This window comes from Cinclus cinclus, chromosome 7 (assembly GCF_963662255.1).
Source record: "Cinclus cinclus chromosome 7, bCinCin1.1, whole genome shotgun sequence".
NCBI classification, from domain to species: Eukaryota; Metazoa; Chordata; class Aves; order Passeriformes; family Cinclidae; genus Cinclus; species Cinclus cinclus.
The window spans coordinates 12,758,989-12,774,508 of record NC_085052.1 but is presented as its reverse complement, the minus strand read 5'-3'; the positions used below and the strand labels follow the sequence as shown (position 1 = coordinate 12,774,508).

The following is a 15,520-nucleotide window of genomic DNA, read 5'->3' as shown; positions in this document are numbered from 1 at the left end:
GCTTAATGATTTTCTTCTAGCTAGTGGCTCTAGCCTGGCTGGGACAGCTCCTTCTACACAAAACTGCACTGTTTCGGCAGGGGATAGGGCATCACCTGCCTTTGAAGGGAGGTGTCATTTACCCCTGCTGCTTTGGAAGGCCCCAGAGTTAGGTCTGTCCTGTTCCTACACCAGTGGCTGCTGGGAACAAGATAGGATGGTCTAGCACTAGGCACTGTGCCACCTGTGAGCACAGCTGTACTCATTGCTCTCTCTGCAAACACCTGGGCTGGCACCAGCTCTTCTAACAGCAGTTATGAGACTCAGCCCCGGTTGTCGTGTTCCAGTCTTTTACCCGTCTGCAGTGACGGAAGTCTTAGGGATAACACATGTAAAGGAGAGTAGATTTGGACACCATGGCTGCAGGCCAGGAATCTCCTCCCACAAAAGCCAGGCCACAAATGCAATCCTGGACCAAAGATGGCATCTCCTTGCAGAGTCTGGCCAGCAACAATTCTGCACAGACAAGAGAACAAAAGTTACCTCCATAAAATTGTGAACTGGGGAAGAGGAGGCCAGGAGGCTTGAGTGTTGTATATGAATGACTTTATTTAAGTATGCTGGGCACCACCAGGCAACATGGTTTGGATAGTGTGCAAGGGAACAGTCAGGCAGACCAAATGAATGCTAGATTGGAGACAGCACCGTCTGCCCAGTCACTGCAGGTTACAAAATGGAGCACTGCTGCTGCAAGGCCAGCGGAGGGGCTGGGGGGAGGGAGAGCACTGCCTGGGGCACAGAGTAATGGAACCGAGAGGAATTTACGGGAATTCTCCTGTGTGCTGCAGCAAACCAGCAAGAACAGAACCAGTTTCCAAGCACAAGGCTGGGTATTGATGGCTCTTTTCTGACAGGCTCTTGCTTAAAAAACAACCTGGTCTGATGGGGGGAGGGGTACAAGGAGACTGGTCTCAGCTGGGAGCCCACCCCACCCACCTACCTACAGCTTCTCCAAGCCCATGGGTGAGCCCCAAGGACGTGGTTCCTGCAGTGGCAACTGGCTGCTGCTTACATTCATCGCAGCTGGGGCAGTGCATTGGCCCTTCCCTCACCTCTGTGGCAATCCTCCAGCTCTTATCCTGTCTCTGCACCTGAGAGTGACCCCAAGGTGATGTGTGGCAATGAAGGGAAAGGAGAGAAACAGCCACCAAGCAACTCCAGCTCCATTGCTACTGCCATGTTCTGCAGAAAAGTAATGGGAAAAAAAGACAGCACCAAATAATGCACAAGTAAAACCAGAATAGGGGCATGCCCCAACACAAGCTGGTCTGCAGGCTGCCCAGGGCTGTTAGAGCAGTACAAGCAAAGCAGCCACCAGCTGAGCAAAAAGGCACCACAGTGCAATGGAACACAGCCAGCAGAACAGCTTCCTGCTCACAAACCTGCCACTCACACCAACCTCCCAGTGCCCTTTACTGTCCTCTCCCTTGTGCATTCCCAGTGACTAGCAAGGCCCTGTGGAGCAGGGATGGGGTGGTGCTGCAGGGCTGGCCCTTCCGCTAAGTGTGGGTGCTGTGCACAGTGTGAACATCCATCAGCGGGCAGCTGGGCAAATAGGTGTTCAAAGAAGACCCAAAGCATAATTCCCAGGTGCTGTGGTCAGTTTTTGAGAGATCGTCAGACATTGCAATAAATAAAACAATTCTTACATTACAATGCACCTTCCCAATTGTTATTTTGCCCCAGAACAGATAAAATACACAAGAGTTATGCCTGGCTGTGAATACATGCTCCCTTTGCCCTGACACGGCAGGAAGGAGGGAAACAGCCTTGACTCTTACAAAGAACACGAGAAGTCAGCACTGTAAATCTTGGCAGGTTGAGGGGGAACACGCAAGTGCTTTCACGCCCATTCCGGGGTACTTGCTTCCAGAGGAGAAAAGGTATTTAAAACAAGGTACGAGAGAATAACCGTCTAGTACAATGATAGCTGATTAGATTTGCTTTGTTCTACTCCATGCAATACAAACTAAGTCCTATCGCAAACTTCTCCAGCTGTGGTGCAGACCCCACATCAGGTTAAGAAGTTACACACTCATACGCACACTCACACACCAAAACAGTGGGGGCATATGGACTTAACTGTTGAGAATGTGCTTTCTCTTAATAAAAAATATATTAAAAACAACTTCAAAAACCTACTGATGGCGAAGACACCACTGAAGAAGGAAGTAGCTCCGGGGCCTCAGCTATGTCTTTCCAGACAATCCAGGCATTGCAGTCAGGCTGACTAAAGCCTGCACGAGCAGTCTGCAGTGGTTGGCTCCCTTCTGGCTTGCCAGGCAGTTTCTATAAGCTGTTCCCTTTGTTTTTGCTTATTTGTTTTACAATAACAGATGTGACTGTGATACAGAAAATAAGGGACTGAAATGAAAAAGGAATGGGCCATTCCGGAGAAATTTAGATTGGTATTTTCTCCTTTCCATTAAAAAAAAAAAAAACACCCAAAAAAATACAAAAAAAAAAAAAAAACAAACAAAAAAAAAAAAAAAACACAAAAGAAAAAGTTAGTAGTACTAATACAACCCTCCTGCTGCTGTCGTCTTTGCTCAGTGACATCGGGGCATGCTGGCGCACACACACACACACAGGCAGCTCTCAGACACTCGGACTCAGAAAAGCGAGTTTAAGTGAGTCTTCGGAGGAGATTGAGGACAGGTCCCAGGGCTAGAAGGTTTTTCGGTGGATGGCACGAGCTCCATCTTCTTCATATTCCTTTTTCGAAACCCACATTTTCTTAAAGGTGTCCAGAGAGGCCAAGATAGAGCCACTACGGAGAGACAGGTATGTTATGGGTTAAAGGAAAATGCTGGGGGCACTCTTATAGTATCTCTGCAGAGATAGGCTGTTTCTATCTTGACACCTCCCCATGACAGAAAGGTGCCTAGGCTCAGTTACCCATGACAGACATGTTCTCTGGACAGTCACTCCCTCTCTCACTATCCTCAAAGGTGCCAGTGCTAGAGCCTGGCACCACCTGCCCCCTCCCACATGACCTGGTGACTACTGCTTCAAGAACATGCCAAGCATTGCCCAGCTGAGCAACACAACCCCCCTGACACACAGCACCAGTTGGGATAATAACCTGAGAGCTACCGGGCTGTGCCTCCCCAGCCCAATCCCACAGCAAAATGTGTTGCTGTGCAGTACATACCCAATCCACGTGGAATACAATCTCTCTTGAGGAGCCGATATCTGGGAGAAAGAGAGAATCAGTACCTTCCCACCTTCCAGTTCTGCTCTTCCCAACACAATGCCCACACTTCACTCCAGCTAACAGCTGACAAACACAAATGTGATCTCTCCCAACAGAAGGACACCTGACAGTCCCCACAAAACAGCCACTCTGGTCCAGAATCCGGGACAGGGGTCATGTCAGAGGAATCACCTTCTCAGTGATGAAACCAAACTGATTTTCATCACAACAGCATATGCTGCTGGGCATGTGAGTGTCTTAGGAAAGGAATTTCTGATTTGAAGTAAATAGCAGCTGCAGTCTAAGCAAGGTTCTTTTAAGGTCACAGAACAACACACTTGGTAAGTGACAAACACAAAAGAGATGGCTCTTACCCTTATTTTGACATCCTTCGGAGCTAGTTTCTTCACTTCACTCAACAGCCTGTCACCAAAGCCTACACAAGACAGAAAACATGTAGTGTGAGCACCTCAGCAAAATCCCAAGTTTGATCCACTAATGATATGGATGTATCCTATGTAGTCCTATTCAAATACCCCATTCCATATCCTAGAATCCTGTCTGGGGAGGCACAGAACCCAGACAGTGACATAACAGGATTTTGTCTCACTGAGACCTCAAATGCTGGCACAATGGGCTCTATTCCTCAACAGCAACCTCAGTCACGCAAACAAGATTTTTAGCTGGGACCTCCTCCTTCCCTAGACATTCCTCCTGTGTCCAGCCCATTTGTACAGGGGATTGAATGGGAAGACCAGGATCTATTTGGAGATGTCAACCAGTGGATAACAGACTGATGGGTGCTGGCAGAAGGTATCTTTAGGTAAATGGGTACCAACTGAGTCCTGAGGGGATGGGTTGAAACCTTTCTGCACACACATAGCTGAGACTCATGCAGGAACTAGGACCACTGAACTCTCACATATCAGAGACCTAAAGAAACCTTATAAAATAGAAGAGTCCTTCTTGGTATCTAGTCTCAGATATCGTGAGCTACAACAGCGGGAATGAACACAGCTATTCAGTCCTTCCACAGGCATTGACTGGAGGAAAACAGTAAAAGCCCTGCAAGTCCAGAAAGTGATGTATGAGGGCAGGTGTCTTGCATATGCAGTAGGATATGACTAGGACTCAGAAAATCAGGAAGTAAATGGCCTGAGAAAGCAGAATTTACACATCCCTCACCCCAGATGACAAGTTGGGTGATCTGGGTTATCTTCCCAGTTTCACATGAGAAAGAAGCAAGAGATCAGGTATGTCACAGCACACTTAAAGAGGAGAGGCAGAAACCTTTGAAAAGCGTGGAGCCTCCAGACAGCACAATGTTGGAGAACAGCGTTCGCCTCAGATCCATGTCTGACTTTTGAATGGCAAAAACGAGCACTTCATGAAGTCCTTCACATTCCTCCCCTATCAGGTCCGGCCGGAACAGGAGCTCTGGGGCTCGGAAACGGGCAGGGCCAATCTGCAAGAGAAGAAGTTAGGATAGAAGGAAGAGAACAGTGTGGCTTTGTTCACTACCTACAGATGGGCCTGCCTTTCTTAGGTGAAGCTTCAGAGTAATGAAGCTTCCTGGACATTCATGCTCCAATACTAGACCCCAAGTGAATGCCAATTTGGACTAGAGCTCCTACAAAGGGCACCATTTCCAATTTGCAGATGAAAGAGATGAAGAAACTTGCTCAGCCCTATACAGCAGGTCTGGCACAAAGGGAGCAAATCCCACCCTGGTAATGCAGGTAAAACCTGTATTTCCTCTCTTTCGACCATTCTATAGTGGGCTCAGTCTTCTAAGGAGTATTCCTAACTCTTCAAATCAACTGTTAATGCACAGGAGACAATTTTAAGCAGGATAAAAGGCACATATAAAACCACTGATGGATTTAGTGAGCTAAAACCTACCCACACTCCATACCTGATCTGCATAAAGTTTGTTAAATCAGAGCCTGCTTTCAAATAACTCAGAGTCCTCACTGTCAAGCTGCATCCCTATCCAGGACTTCCAGCAGAAGTTGTGAGGTTTCTAGTGAAGTTTTCTTTCCTTTAAAATTCTAGTGTCCAGTCAACAGCCTAGGATGAGTTATGGTCTTTTAAAATTATCTCCTCCCACCTAACACTGCATGACATTTCCCATCATTGGGGAACTTTTCTGGAAACTCTGTGCCCCTTGTGATTAATTCTCCAAGGGTAGTCCTTACAAACCTCAATAGTGCTTCCATCTGGCAGGTAGTATTGAGCCTTCTCAGTCTCCAGAGTCTCATCCTTCTGGGGGTTTATTGACAGGTAGCAGGCACGCTGGAGAGGAAACAGAGTCAGGGAGAGGGAGGTGAGAAGGATAAACCCAAATGCCTCTGATATAATGTTTTCTCACTAAAAATCAAAATCCATGTATCCCTTTGGGGAGACTGATTTCAACAGTATTATGTGCTGGAGAAAAGACCTTTAAGGCTCACAGCAGGTAAACCAGCTTGCAATATCCCACTTGTGATCCTTAGCTGCCATGGATTTTACTCCATGAAGGGTAAACAAGCACTAGTGAAAGATATGACCAGACCCTGAAAAACTGCAGCATAGGAAAATGTAAAACCAATTCTGGACCACCAGCCCATCTTCACCTCCATGTTAACAGCCTCTCTAATCACAGGGATTAATGTCATTTTGCCGGTAACTCTCCCAGAATATTGGACAGCTGAGGTTGCAAATGACCTCTGGATGTCATCTTGTCCACACAGGGTCCCCTAAAGCAGGATGTCTAGGACCATGACCAGATATTACCAAAGATGGAGACTCCACAACCCTCTAGACAAATTGTGCCAGCACTTGATCACGCTCACGCTGAAGAAATTTTATGTGCTTGAGTTTGTGCATCTTGTCCTGTCACTGGACATCACTAAAATGAGTCTGGCTCTGTTTTCTCTGCACCCTCTCTTCAGACATTTATATACACCAACAAGACTCTCCCCAAACATTTCTTGTGGCTCAACAGTCCAAGCTCTCCCTGCCTTTCCACATATAAGAGTCCTTTAATTGTCATAATGGCCCTGACTCTCTTACATAGATAATGGATTTAGTTGCGGAGCTAGGTAGGCTGGAATTTCCCACCAGATTTCACACGCCACAACTTCCCTTGAGAAGAAATCCCCTCTTGGACAAACACAGAAACTAAGCAGGACATCACCTCCTTGATGGTCTTGACAATCTCAAACTCAGAGGTTGTGTGGAAGTCATAGCCTTCCTTCCGGAGATAGAGACGCAGGAAGCGGGAGACATCCCGGCCAGCGATGTCAATCCGCATGATGGAGTGAGGCATGGCAAAGCCTTCATAGATGGGAACCGCGTGGGTGACGCCATCCCCAGAGTCCAGCACCACTCCTGTGGTCCTGCCAGTCGCATAGCTACCAAAGGGACAAAGGCTCAAGTCAGAACAAGCAACTCAAAGTGAGCCCAGGTAAGCAGCACATCCATGCTCAACTTTGGAAGCAGAGATTCCACACAAACAGGGTCTAAAAAAACCCTCAAAATGCAAGTTCTGTTTGCAGTTCAGAAATTCCTTGCCAATTCTTTATTACACAAATTGAGTTTCAGTTCTTGTGTGAAAAGGGGGTAAGTCAGACATCAGTGAGGTCTTCCACAGGCATTTTTGTAAAAGAATGGATTTCACGGAACATTCCACAAACACAAAGACAAAAGACACTTACAGGCTAAGCACAGCTTGCATGGAGATGAATAGTGCTGGCACATTGAAGGTCTCAAAAAACACCTCAGCAGCACGCTCTCTGTTCTTGCGCGGGTTTAGGGGTGCTTCTGTCAGCAGCACAGGATGCTGGGAAAGAGAAGAAGGAGCTGTGCTGCAGTAACCAGAAGGTAGTAGGGGTGTGTTCCTAAAAGTTTCTGCTTATTTATTCACTTCAGGAACCACTGGTCCAAGAGGACAGGTACAAACGAGTAATTTCAGCTGAGCTGTAAGAGACTGTGAATAACCTCTGTTAGGTTGGAAGACCAGCAAGGTTCTGGTCTAGTTATGAAGAATTGTTAGGAAATGTACTCTGTGAGTAACTGTGACCCATGAAGGACAAATAGGATGACTCTCAGTGACAAAAAATCAGCCAAACTACACAGACCTTAATAAAGGGTGAAGGCATATGGTCTTAGCACAAGCAGACAGAAATATTCCTACTCTGCAAACTAGATTGTTCTCAGACATTTAATCATTTTTTTGGTCAGATCCTTCCAGACCACAGGAATTATCCTTTCTCACTTCAAATCACGCCACTGCTGAGTGGATATGCCTGATGTGCAGGCAGAACAAGAAAAGTCAGAAACACTTGGCCTAAAGTAGAATCATTAGAGAGAGTATGAATAGCAAATGTGAAAGGCAGATTTTCAGTCAGGCCAGACCATCAGATCTGGAGAGGAATTCTGCTTGGATACTTCTTGTGCAGTATGTCCTGAGAGGTGAAAGAGCCTAATTTAGCAACAGACATACATTCAGAAAGAAGGGCAAAGGAAAAGTCACAAATCTTTCCCAGAGTTCTAAGGGTCCTGGTGCTACACAAGCACTGAATGATGCCTGTGCCTTTACACGATGTGGTCTCTCACCTCTTCTGAAAACGTCTGGAGTTGGTCTTTAGAATACACGTACTGCCAGATGCGCTCCATATCATTCCAGTCCTTCACGATGCCATGCTCCATCGGGTATCGGATTGCAAGAAGACCTCTGTGCTCCTGAGCAAACAGGAAGGACAAGAGAGCATCAGAGCTTCCAACAATCACACTTCTGAGCACTGTGACTTACTGTCAGACTCAACTTCATTTTTGATTCCACTAAAAGATAACTTATCTAGAGCATACAGGGAAAAACCTCAACACTCATCACAAACATCTCTCCTGGAGAAGCCAAGACTAGAGAAGGCCTTTTCTTACCAAGTAGGAATGTCTATGTCTGACATTTGCAAAGTATATTCCATCCTAACACTTAAAGTCAACACACAAGACACCTATTATATGGTATCTTTGTACTACCAGCTCAACCATGATATAAAACATAATAGGATGTTACTGGGGAATGCAGTTTTAAGGGCTCACAAGAAATGTAACCACACAACTGATTACATGCTGACAGAAGCAGGACTGTGGAGAGAAGCTTCCTGCCCACAGCAGGGAGATATACAGCAATTGAGTAGGATCCATTTCCCAGTCAAAAGTATATAACCACACGGAGCTAGAAGTAGCCTAAAAAGAAAAGAGAGGTATCGAAGGCCTTGGGAACTAGGTCTGTGGTCAGCAGATTGGCACAAGAATTTAATGAAGCTCCCCACTCCACCTTGGATACACATGCATTTGACAATCTGTTCTACTCTTCAGACCTACAGGATACTAAAGAACCACAGTCCAGCTGCCACATCCCCCCTTACAGCAGCACACTGAGAGATATGAACAAGTGCAGTGTACAGGTGTTCTTACCTCTGCCTTTGGACCAATGAAAATGTCCCCTTCTAAAGCACCAGCCATAACGCGAACGTGCTTTGGTCTGCCCACACTAGAACACAGATGAGAGTAAATGCTTCTACAAAGAGCTCAGATGCAGCCAAGGATTGCCTGCTTTGTGCTTCTCTCTATCCTAACCAGAACTTTCTCAGTGGGTAAGTCTGGGGGTGCTACCAGGTGCAGACAGACTCAAATTAGCTCTGGGCTAATTTCAGAAATCAGAGGTGAAAGGGACAGATTGTAAACAGTTCTGAACTGGTCCATAAACCAGCTGAGTCTGGCCATATTTTCACTGATTGTTCGAGACTCACCTGTTTCAACAGTGCCTGGGATGAACATGGCTAGACTGGGCAATTGTCTGAGGTGTTGGATCCACATGTGCTGCCTGACCTCAGGCAGACTTCTCAGATTAGACATTTGTGTCCCATACCCCACCATCCCATACAGAAAATATTGCTCAGAACAGTAAACTACTCACTAAAACCCCACCACATTGAAAATAAAAGCTAGTGACTATTCAGAGTTCCTGTTCCAGCAGTCTTCATCCTGGCAAAACTCTCAGAAAACTTACAAAGAAGTCTGGCAGGAATCAAGACATCATACCACATGCTGAAGAGTTCTTCACATGTCTTATCCCAAATTTTATTTTTTCCAGGTCATTTTCTTCATGTGTGCAGATTTAAAGGATCCTACAGCTTATCCTACAGCTTTGGTTGTGTGTTGAGCCTGACAAAGTGATGTCATCTTTTATGATGAGTGTGTGTGTGTGTGTGTGTGTCCCCAAAAATCTCAAAATATTTAACAGCAGAGCTCTCATCTCCCTGATACCTCTTTGGCAGCAGGCAGATAAGAGCAACTCATTTTTCCATTCATAAAACTGGGCAATTCTTCCCCCGTACATAACAAAGAATTGGTACACATTACTGAGAAGTTACTAAAATCAGCAGAATACTTACTAGTTAGGAAAGCAGTATTTTGGTATTTGATCGCCTGCAAAACCTGCTTTAATCACACCCGAGCCCTGTGAAAGCAACAGACAAATATGTCAATTATCACTCATTCCATCATCTTCACAAGTTTTAGAGGAGTTGCAAAGTACATCAGCACTGCCAGATCCTTTCCTTTCTACTAGGAATACAGCTCCACAGGGACTGGCCCTCCAGGCTGGATGGGGACATGAAGTGCCAGCTTGGCTACTGGAGGGAGTGACTGGCACCCTCTCTGGCAGTGACACATCTCACAGGGCACAACCATCCCATGCACCCTGGTACTGCTCTACCCACACCAAAACACTGCCTGTACAGATGAGTATTTTTCTAGCAAGGGCTACTGTGAAGGTTCCAGCAGGCTAAATCCACACTCCACGGGTGTCTATCAATATTAGATAACCTCGAGGGCAGGAGAACACTCCAGAAACCCCAGCAAGAGCAACTGAACTCTGCCAGCTTCAGGAGGCACTGGAAGAATGAAGGCTACAGGCCTCTCAGAAGGAGATTTGGAAAGGATGGAGGGTGGATAAAGTCAGAGAGGGAAGTAGCAAAGAACTGTGGGAAAAAGACTGGAAAAGAAACTAGGGAAAATATGATCAAGTATGGATGAACTAGCTAATGCTAAAGAGGCAGAAGTGTGGTCAGAAAAGACATTGGAAACCAACCCAGACTGTTGCCTGGAAAGGACAAAGGTGCTGGTTACACTGTAAGGGGATAGGCTGGGATCAGGAAGCACAGCTGACGGGATAGAGCTTGTTCAGAGGAGACAAAGAAGAGATGAGAGATGGCAGTCAGGAAGGCACAGATCCAAAGAGCCTTCTGCAACTTTCAAAGCAGCAAACACAGAGCAGGTAAAACCAGCCACAGCAAGGCCCTGGCAGGGAGTCAGTGCCAGGCATCTGGCCCCACAGCTCTCATCCCTGTCCGGAAGCATCCTGGGAACACCATCATCAATTTGGATCTGTGCTGGCTCCTTCCCTTCCTCCATTTCCTCTCCCTGCACAAGGGAATGACATCTTGAAACAATGAGCAGCTTGCAGGAACACCAAGGTTTTGCTAAGGAGAGGATTTTCATAGGATCTCATCCGATAAGCCATTTCACTGGTAATCCCAGACTATGATGGGCACAAGCTCTTCTGCAGAAAGAGGAGCAGTTCTGCTTAGCCCCATGGTAGGAGCCAAGTGTGTGCGAGCTTGCACTGAAAGCTGTGGCCTGTGAAGTGCCTTTTCACTCTCAAGGGCTCTGCAACAGGAATGCTCTGGTTTTGAGGCCAAAAACACATTTTGGTTACCCCACAGCATTTTAAAATGAGTAACAACACAGCTCCTCCATAGCTTTCCACTTCTCACCACCACTATATGGGTCAGCATCACCACTTTCACTTAGAGGCTGGGGCCAGATGAGTTGCTCAGGGCTCTGCCAGGCAAACCCTGGCTGCAGTGGCTTCCAACGCTGCCTTCCCAGTGCCAGAGGTTACCAGCCAGAGCAGGCTCAGCAGAAAGGAATGTGGGGCGGCCCCAGCCTCTCCCATTCACAGTCCAGCACTTTGCTGCCAAGACACTTCCATCAGCACTTTCAGCCGGGATGTCAGGCTCTGCATAGAGCGTGTGCACTCTGCCACCAGAGCTGGGATACTCCTGCCTCTAAACCACCAGAGTCAGATTTGCCAGGACACATCTGTAGGAGATGAATGTCAGGAATACTCTGCAAACCAGAAGTAGCTATTTATAAAGCATATGAAAGGTAGATTGCTTGAGTCCTTGTCTCCTGATAAACACCTGCAGCCAGGCTGGCTCCAGGAGCACACCCAAGCTGCCAACTGGGCAGGACTGACTACTTCCTTTTGGTAAGAGGGACTCAGCTCCAGTTGCATCCCAAGGTCTGCCCTAACTTATATCCGTGTGACAAAGTGGCTTGTGAAGTGTTAAAAAGACTTCCCTTCAGACAGGCACTCTTCTGGCTATTCTCTTCAAAGTGAAATAAGGAATAAACAAAACCCACTATTCTGATTTTTCTTACAATTCTCTACCTGGGAAAGAATATCATCCTGTGGCAAGTCTTGCAGAAAAATAATTGAACTAAAAGCAGTAACATAATGTAACCACATTAGAATATTGCACTTTGTGAATATTTTGTTTCAGGACAACAACACTACTCCTATTTTAACTTCGAGATTGAAACTTCCTTATGTCAGGCCAAAAATTACCCAGTGTGTCCTAGTGAAATTCCCAGCAAGTTATGTATTTTAAGATTTACATACTGAAGTTCAAAGTTAACCAAATGTGTTGGGAGTTCAGAACTCCAGCTTGGAATCAAAGATGAATTGCTGCTTTGAATGTGCCGGTGGGATGGGGCTTCAACACAATTGTGCTTCCAAGTGCCTGGGAATAAACCAAGAACAGCTGTTTGATATCTCTGCACTACAAAGACCTGACCGCACTTTCTGACCTATGCAATTTTTCTTGAAAACATTTTACTTCTTTGAACATATGTGTGCACTGAGTAAATCTGTTTATTATAGACCAGTTTGAGATTCCTATGCAATGAGAAGAAAATGTTTACATTTTGAAATAACTGATTCAGAAAGTTTAAAGACCTGTTTTTTCGGCTTTGTTTCAAATAAGGAAAACCACATGCATCTTCTCTTCAGCTAAAAACTCTGATTTATTAAAACTTGAAAAAATTAGAATTTATATACTTCCACCAGTAACTATCCTGTCTGGACTTTCATTCCATTTTGTTTGGCAAGGGTTTATCATTAATTTTTTAAATTTTAATCACAGCAAAAGAATAAAAGAAGAAAAATGACATGTAAAATGTAAAGGTCAAGGAAGATAAATCCATTAAAAATTCTCGTGTCTTGAAGGAACTGAACATACTTCATCCCTGAACATACCTCATCTACTAGCTCTGTAACTAGTTGGCTATGGATTCATTCATCTTGATGTACTTAGGGCTCCAATTTAAATGGAAATCACCAATCAATCTTCCATGCAGCACTTTCTATGGAGAGTGCACATTTCATATTGTAAAACTGGTTTTATTTGATACAGAATTTATAAGATCAAGAACAAATCAAAGACACAACAACCCTTGATGGCAGCTCAGCTGCATAAAATGCCACCACTTAGACTACAAAGCAAACAAGAGATAATTCCATGTTCCACTGAGGTCAAGGAATTTGCACTGACTTAGGCCACAGTTGGACTATTGACATGTGCATTATGTTGAGCAGGGCTCCCAGACCATTCAGAGAGAGCTTGTTGGACTGCAGATGGGAATACAACTCTTAAAAGTTTGACAGCGAAGAGAATAAAACTGCGCTGATGTACAGCTCCAACATCCCAGTGTACATTACAAAGCTCTCCCTGCTGAAAACATACAGCTAAGAGCAATGTGTGGTAAGAGTAACCTCTCTGTTAATTTTTTAGCTACAGAACTTCATGTCCTTTTAGAACACACTGAGACACCAGAGCAGGGCTGGGACTGGCTCTCACCAACTCAGTGTCTCACTTCCCCCTTCCCACACACAGGCACATGTGAGACAGGATAACATTCAGCCTTCAAAAGGTGCCTGCAGTTCTCTTAGGAAAAGCAGTAATGGAACAGCAGTGGGAAGAGTGGTACCTGCTCTGTGCAGCTCCACTTCCCGTCCTGCTTGAACTACAAAGAGTAGCAAAAATGCAGTGTCACCACAAGCCTCCTTGGCCCACAGCCTGCCAGTGTTCCAAGCAGATGTCACAACAACTGCTCCATTCTACTTCTTGTACAGGGAGGGGAATGGGGGAAGCTTGTTTAACGCAGCGGCAAGAATAAGAATTAGCTTTTGTAAGACCAGCTGATAAAATGAAAAAAGACACAATCAGCTGCTGGCACATGAACCCCTCTTCAGGTCTGAGGCAGCAGTGGCAGTCATTGCACTAAAAAATAAAAGGACATGCTGAAATTAAATATAGGCTGCTACTACACAAATAGCTTAACAAAGTCATCCTCACAGTGCCAGAACACCTAGAGATAACTTTAACATTTAGCTAATCACTCAACAAAGCAACAGGATCAGTGCTGATATAGTCTTCCTAAAAACAATCAACCTAACACATTTTTTAACATCTTCAATAAAGAAGATACATGTTTTTCTCAACATAGTCAATTTTACTGCTTACTCTCATTTTCTGTTAGATGCTTTCCTTCAATGTCTACCCCAAATCCCTCTGCTGTAAGATTCCAGGGAAATTAACAGAGCCAAAACTGTATGAGAGACCTCAAGCTGTAGAGAGGAATTTGGGATCCATAATAAAGAAGTCAGAAGAATAACGATTTTTATCTGAGAAGACCTACAATCATTCACCTTAAGTTAAAGCAATAGTTTGAGAAATGCCAGGCAAGGATACCAACATCATATGGCAAAAAGATTCAGCAGAAATTAAGCTTGTGCAGGAAGAATGGAGAACAGTACTGACCATTCAAAATAACAGAATCTCAATCACTGGCGATAGAGGTCAGAAGGGAGGAGCACGGGTTTGTGACTCAGTACACTGAAGGAGGCTCTGTCCAATATATGCCCTCCCACCCCTTCCTAGATTGTCCTTCCTCCTGGGAGGGCAGCATGGATGGGGCAAATCAGAACTGGACCCAGAAGTACCTCAAAGAGGCATGGAATCACTATCATTCATCTCCCACAGAGCTATTACACACACAGATGGAAGGTCTGCTTTGTGCTAATGAGCAGCATCAGCACACTGGAGCAGCCATCTGCAACATCACACTACGCTGATGCAACCCGGATTGGGCACAGATCCTTCAGCAGTGACATTCCAAGGCATGGGAATACTTGTGAGCATTGCCCTGGATGCACTGGAGAAGGGGCAGTACAAGGGGTGAAGGCTTCTCTCTTGCTGCGCCTGTGAGGGGTGCCTGGCTGGAGAGCTCCACGCCCTGCATGGGCCCAAGGCAGTGCCAGCACCCTCGAGCTTGCTGCGGGTCCATCCGCGGCCTGCCAGGTGCACACTGAAAACCTGGCCAAGGCCTGTCCCGGAGCATGCTGGGACTGTGGCCATGGCCTGGCCCAACACCCCCATTGTCCCCCCGGCACAAAGAGAGGCGGGGCGGGGCCGGGGGAAGCCCCGCCTGACTAACAGCGCCTACTGCCAATGAGCGCAGGTGCTCTGGCGACAGTCCCGCCCTGCTCCGGCAGGTAGCAGAGGGCTGCCCCGCTGACTGGCAGCTGTCCCAGCCAATGGGGGCGCGCCGCCCCTCCCAGCCAGAGGCAGCTCGGCGGCGGCGGGGGCTGCGCCCCCCAGTGCGGGGCAGCGGCCCCGCTGAGGGTGACTGCCATTCGCTTCAGCCAATCGCGACTCGCCGAGGCGCAGCGGCCCCGCCCCCCTAGGACGCCGTATGGCGCCGTGCGAGGGCCGGAGGCCGAGGTGGGGGGGGGGCGGTAGCGGGCGGGGCGCGGCCGCCCCGATGACAAAGGTATTGCGGGCCCTCCCTGCTCCCGGGACGCGCGGCCGCCCGCACTCACGTTGTCTATCACGACGGGCTGGTTCGCTATCACATCGTAGGACTCCATGGCGAGGACCCGCCGCAGCCGCCCGTGAGGGAGCAACAGCCCAGCCCTCGGCGGCACATGCGCAGAGCGGCGTCGCGGCGCCGCCTGGATGATGTATTCCCGCCGCCGCGGCGCCTGCCGGGAGCTATAGTCCAACGCTGCGCAGAGCCCAGCGGGAAGGTGCGCTGGGAGCGGGACATGTCGGGAGCTGTAGGCCGGTGCCGGGAAGGAGCCATGCTGGGAGCTGTAGGCCGGCGCAG

General features: G+C 47.0%; 1 protein-coding gene across 1 annotated transcript; it reads right to left on the bottom strand.

The window, feature by feature from the left end:
- Positions 1-595: 595 nt before the first annotated feature.
- On the bottom strand, positions 596-15,305 carry ACTR1A (actin related protein 1A). The gene is made up of 11 exons (XM_062495997.1): positions 15,234-15,305; positions 9,679-9,743; positions 8,699-8,774; positions 7,835-7,960; positions 6,934-7,058; positions 6,414-6,630; positions 5,438-5,530; positions 4,526-4,700; positions 3,610-3,671; positions 3,194-3,234; positions 596-2,809 (listed from the first exon to the last, which is right to left on the bottom strand). The coding sequence occupies exons 1-11, from the start codon at positions 15,279-15,281 to the stop codon at positions 2,707-2,709; spliced, it is 1,131 nt and encodes a 376-aa protein (XP_062351981.1). The 5' UTR covers positions 15,282-15,305; the 3' UTR covers positions 596-2,706.
- Between the last annotated feature and the right edge of the window lie 215 nt (positions 15,306-15,520).

What these genes read in the sequence shown, in the direction of transcription:
- ACTR1A (XM_062495997.1), bottom strand. Translation starts at nt 15,281, where the DNA reads ATGGAGTCCTACGATGTGATAGCGAACCAGCCCGTCGTGATAGACAAC. An exon ending in AAATACTGCTTTCCTAACTA is followed by an intron (nt 8,775 to 9,678) that starts GTAAGTATTCTG and finishes TCTGTGTTCTAG; the next exon opens with TGTGGGCAGACCAAAGCACG. An exon ending in AGGCTCCACGCTTTTCAAAG is followed by an intron (nt 3,672 to 4,525) that starts GTTTCTGCCTCT and finishes TGTCTTGTGTAG; the next exon opens with GCTTTGGTGACAGGCTGTTG.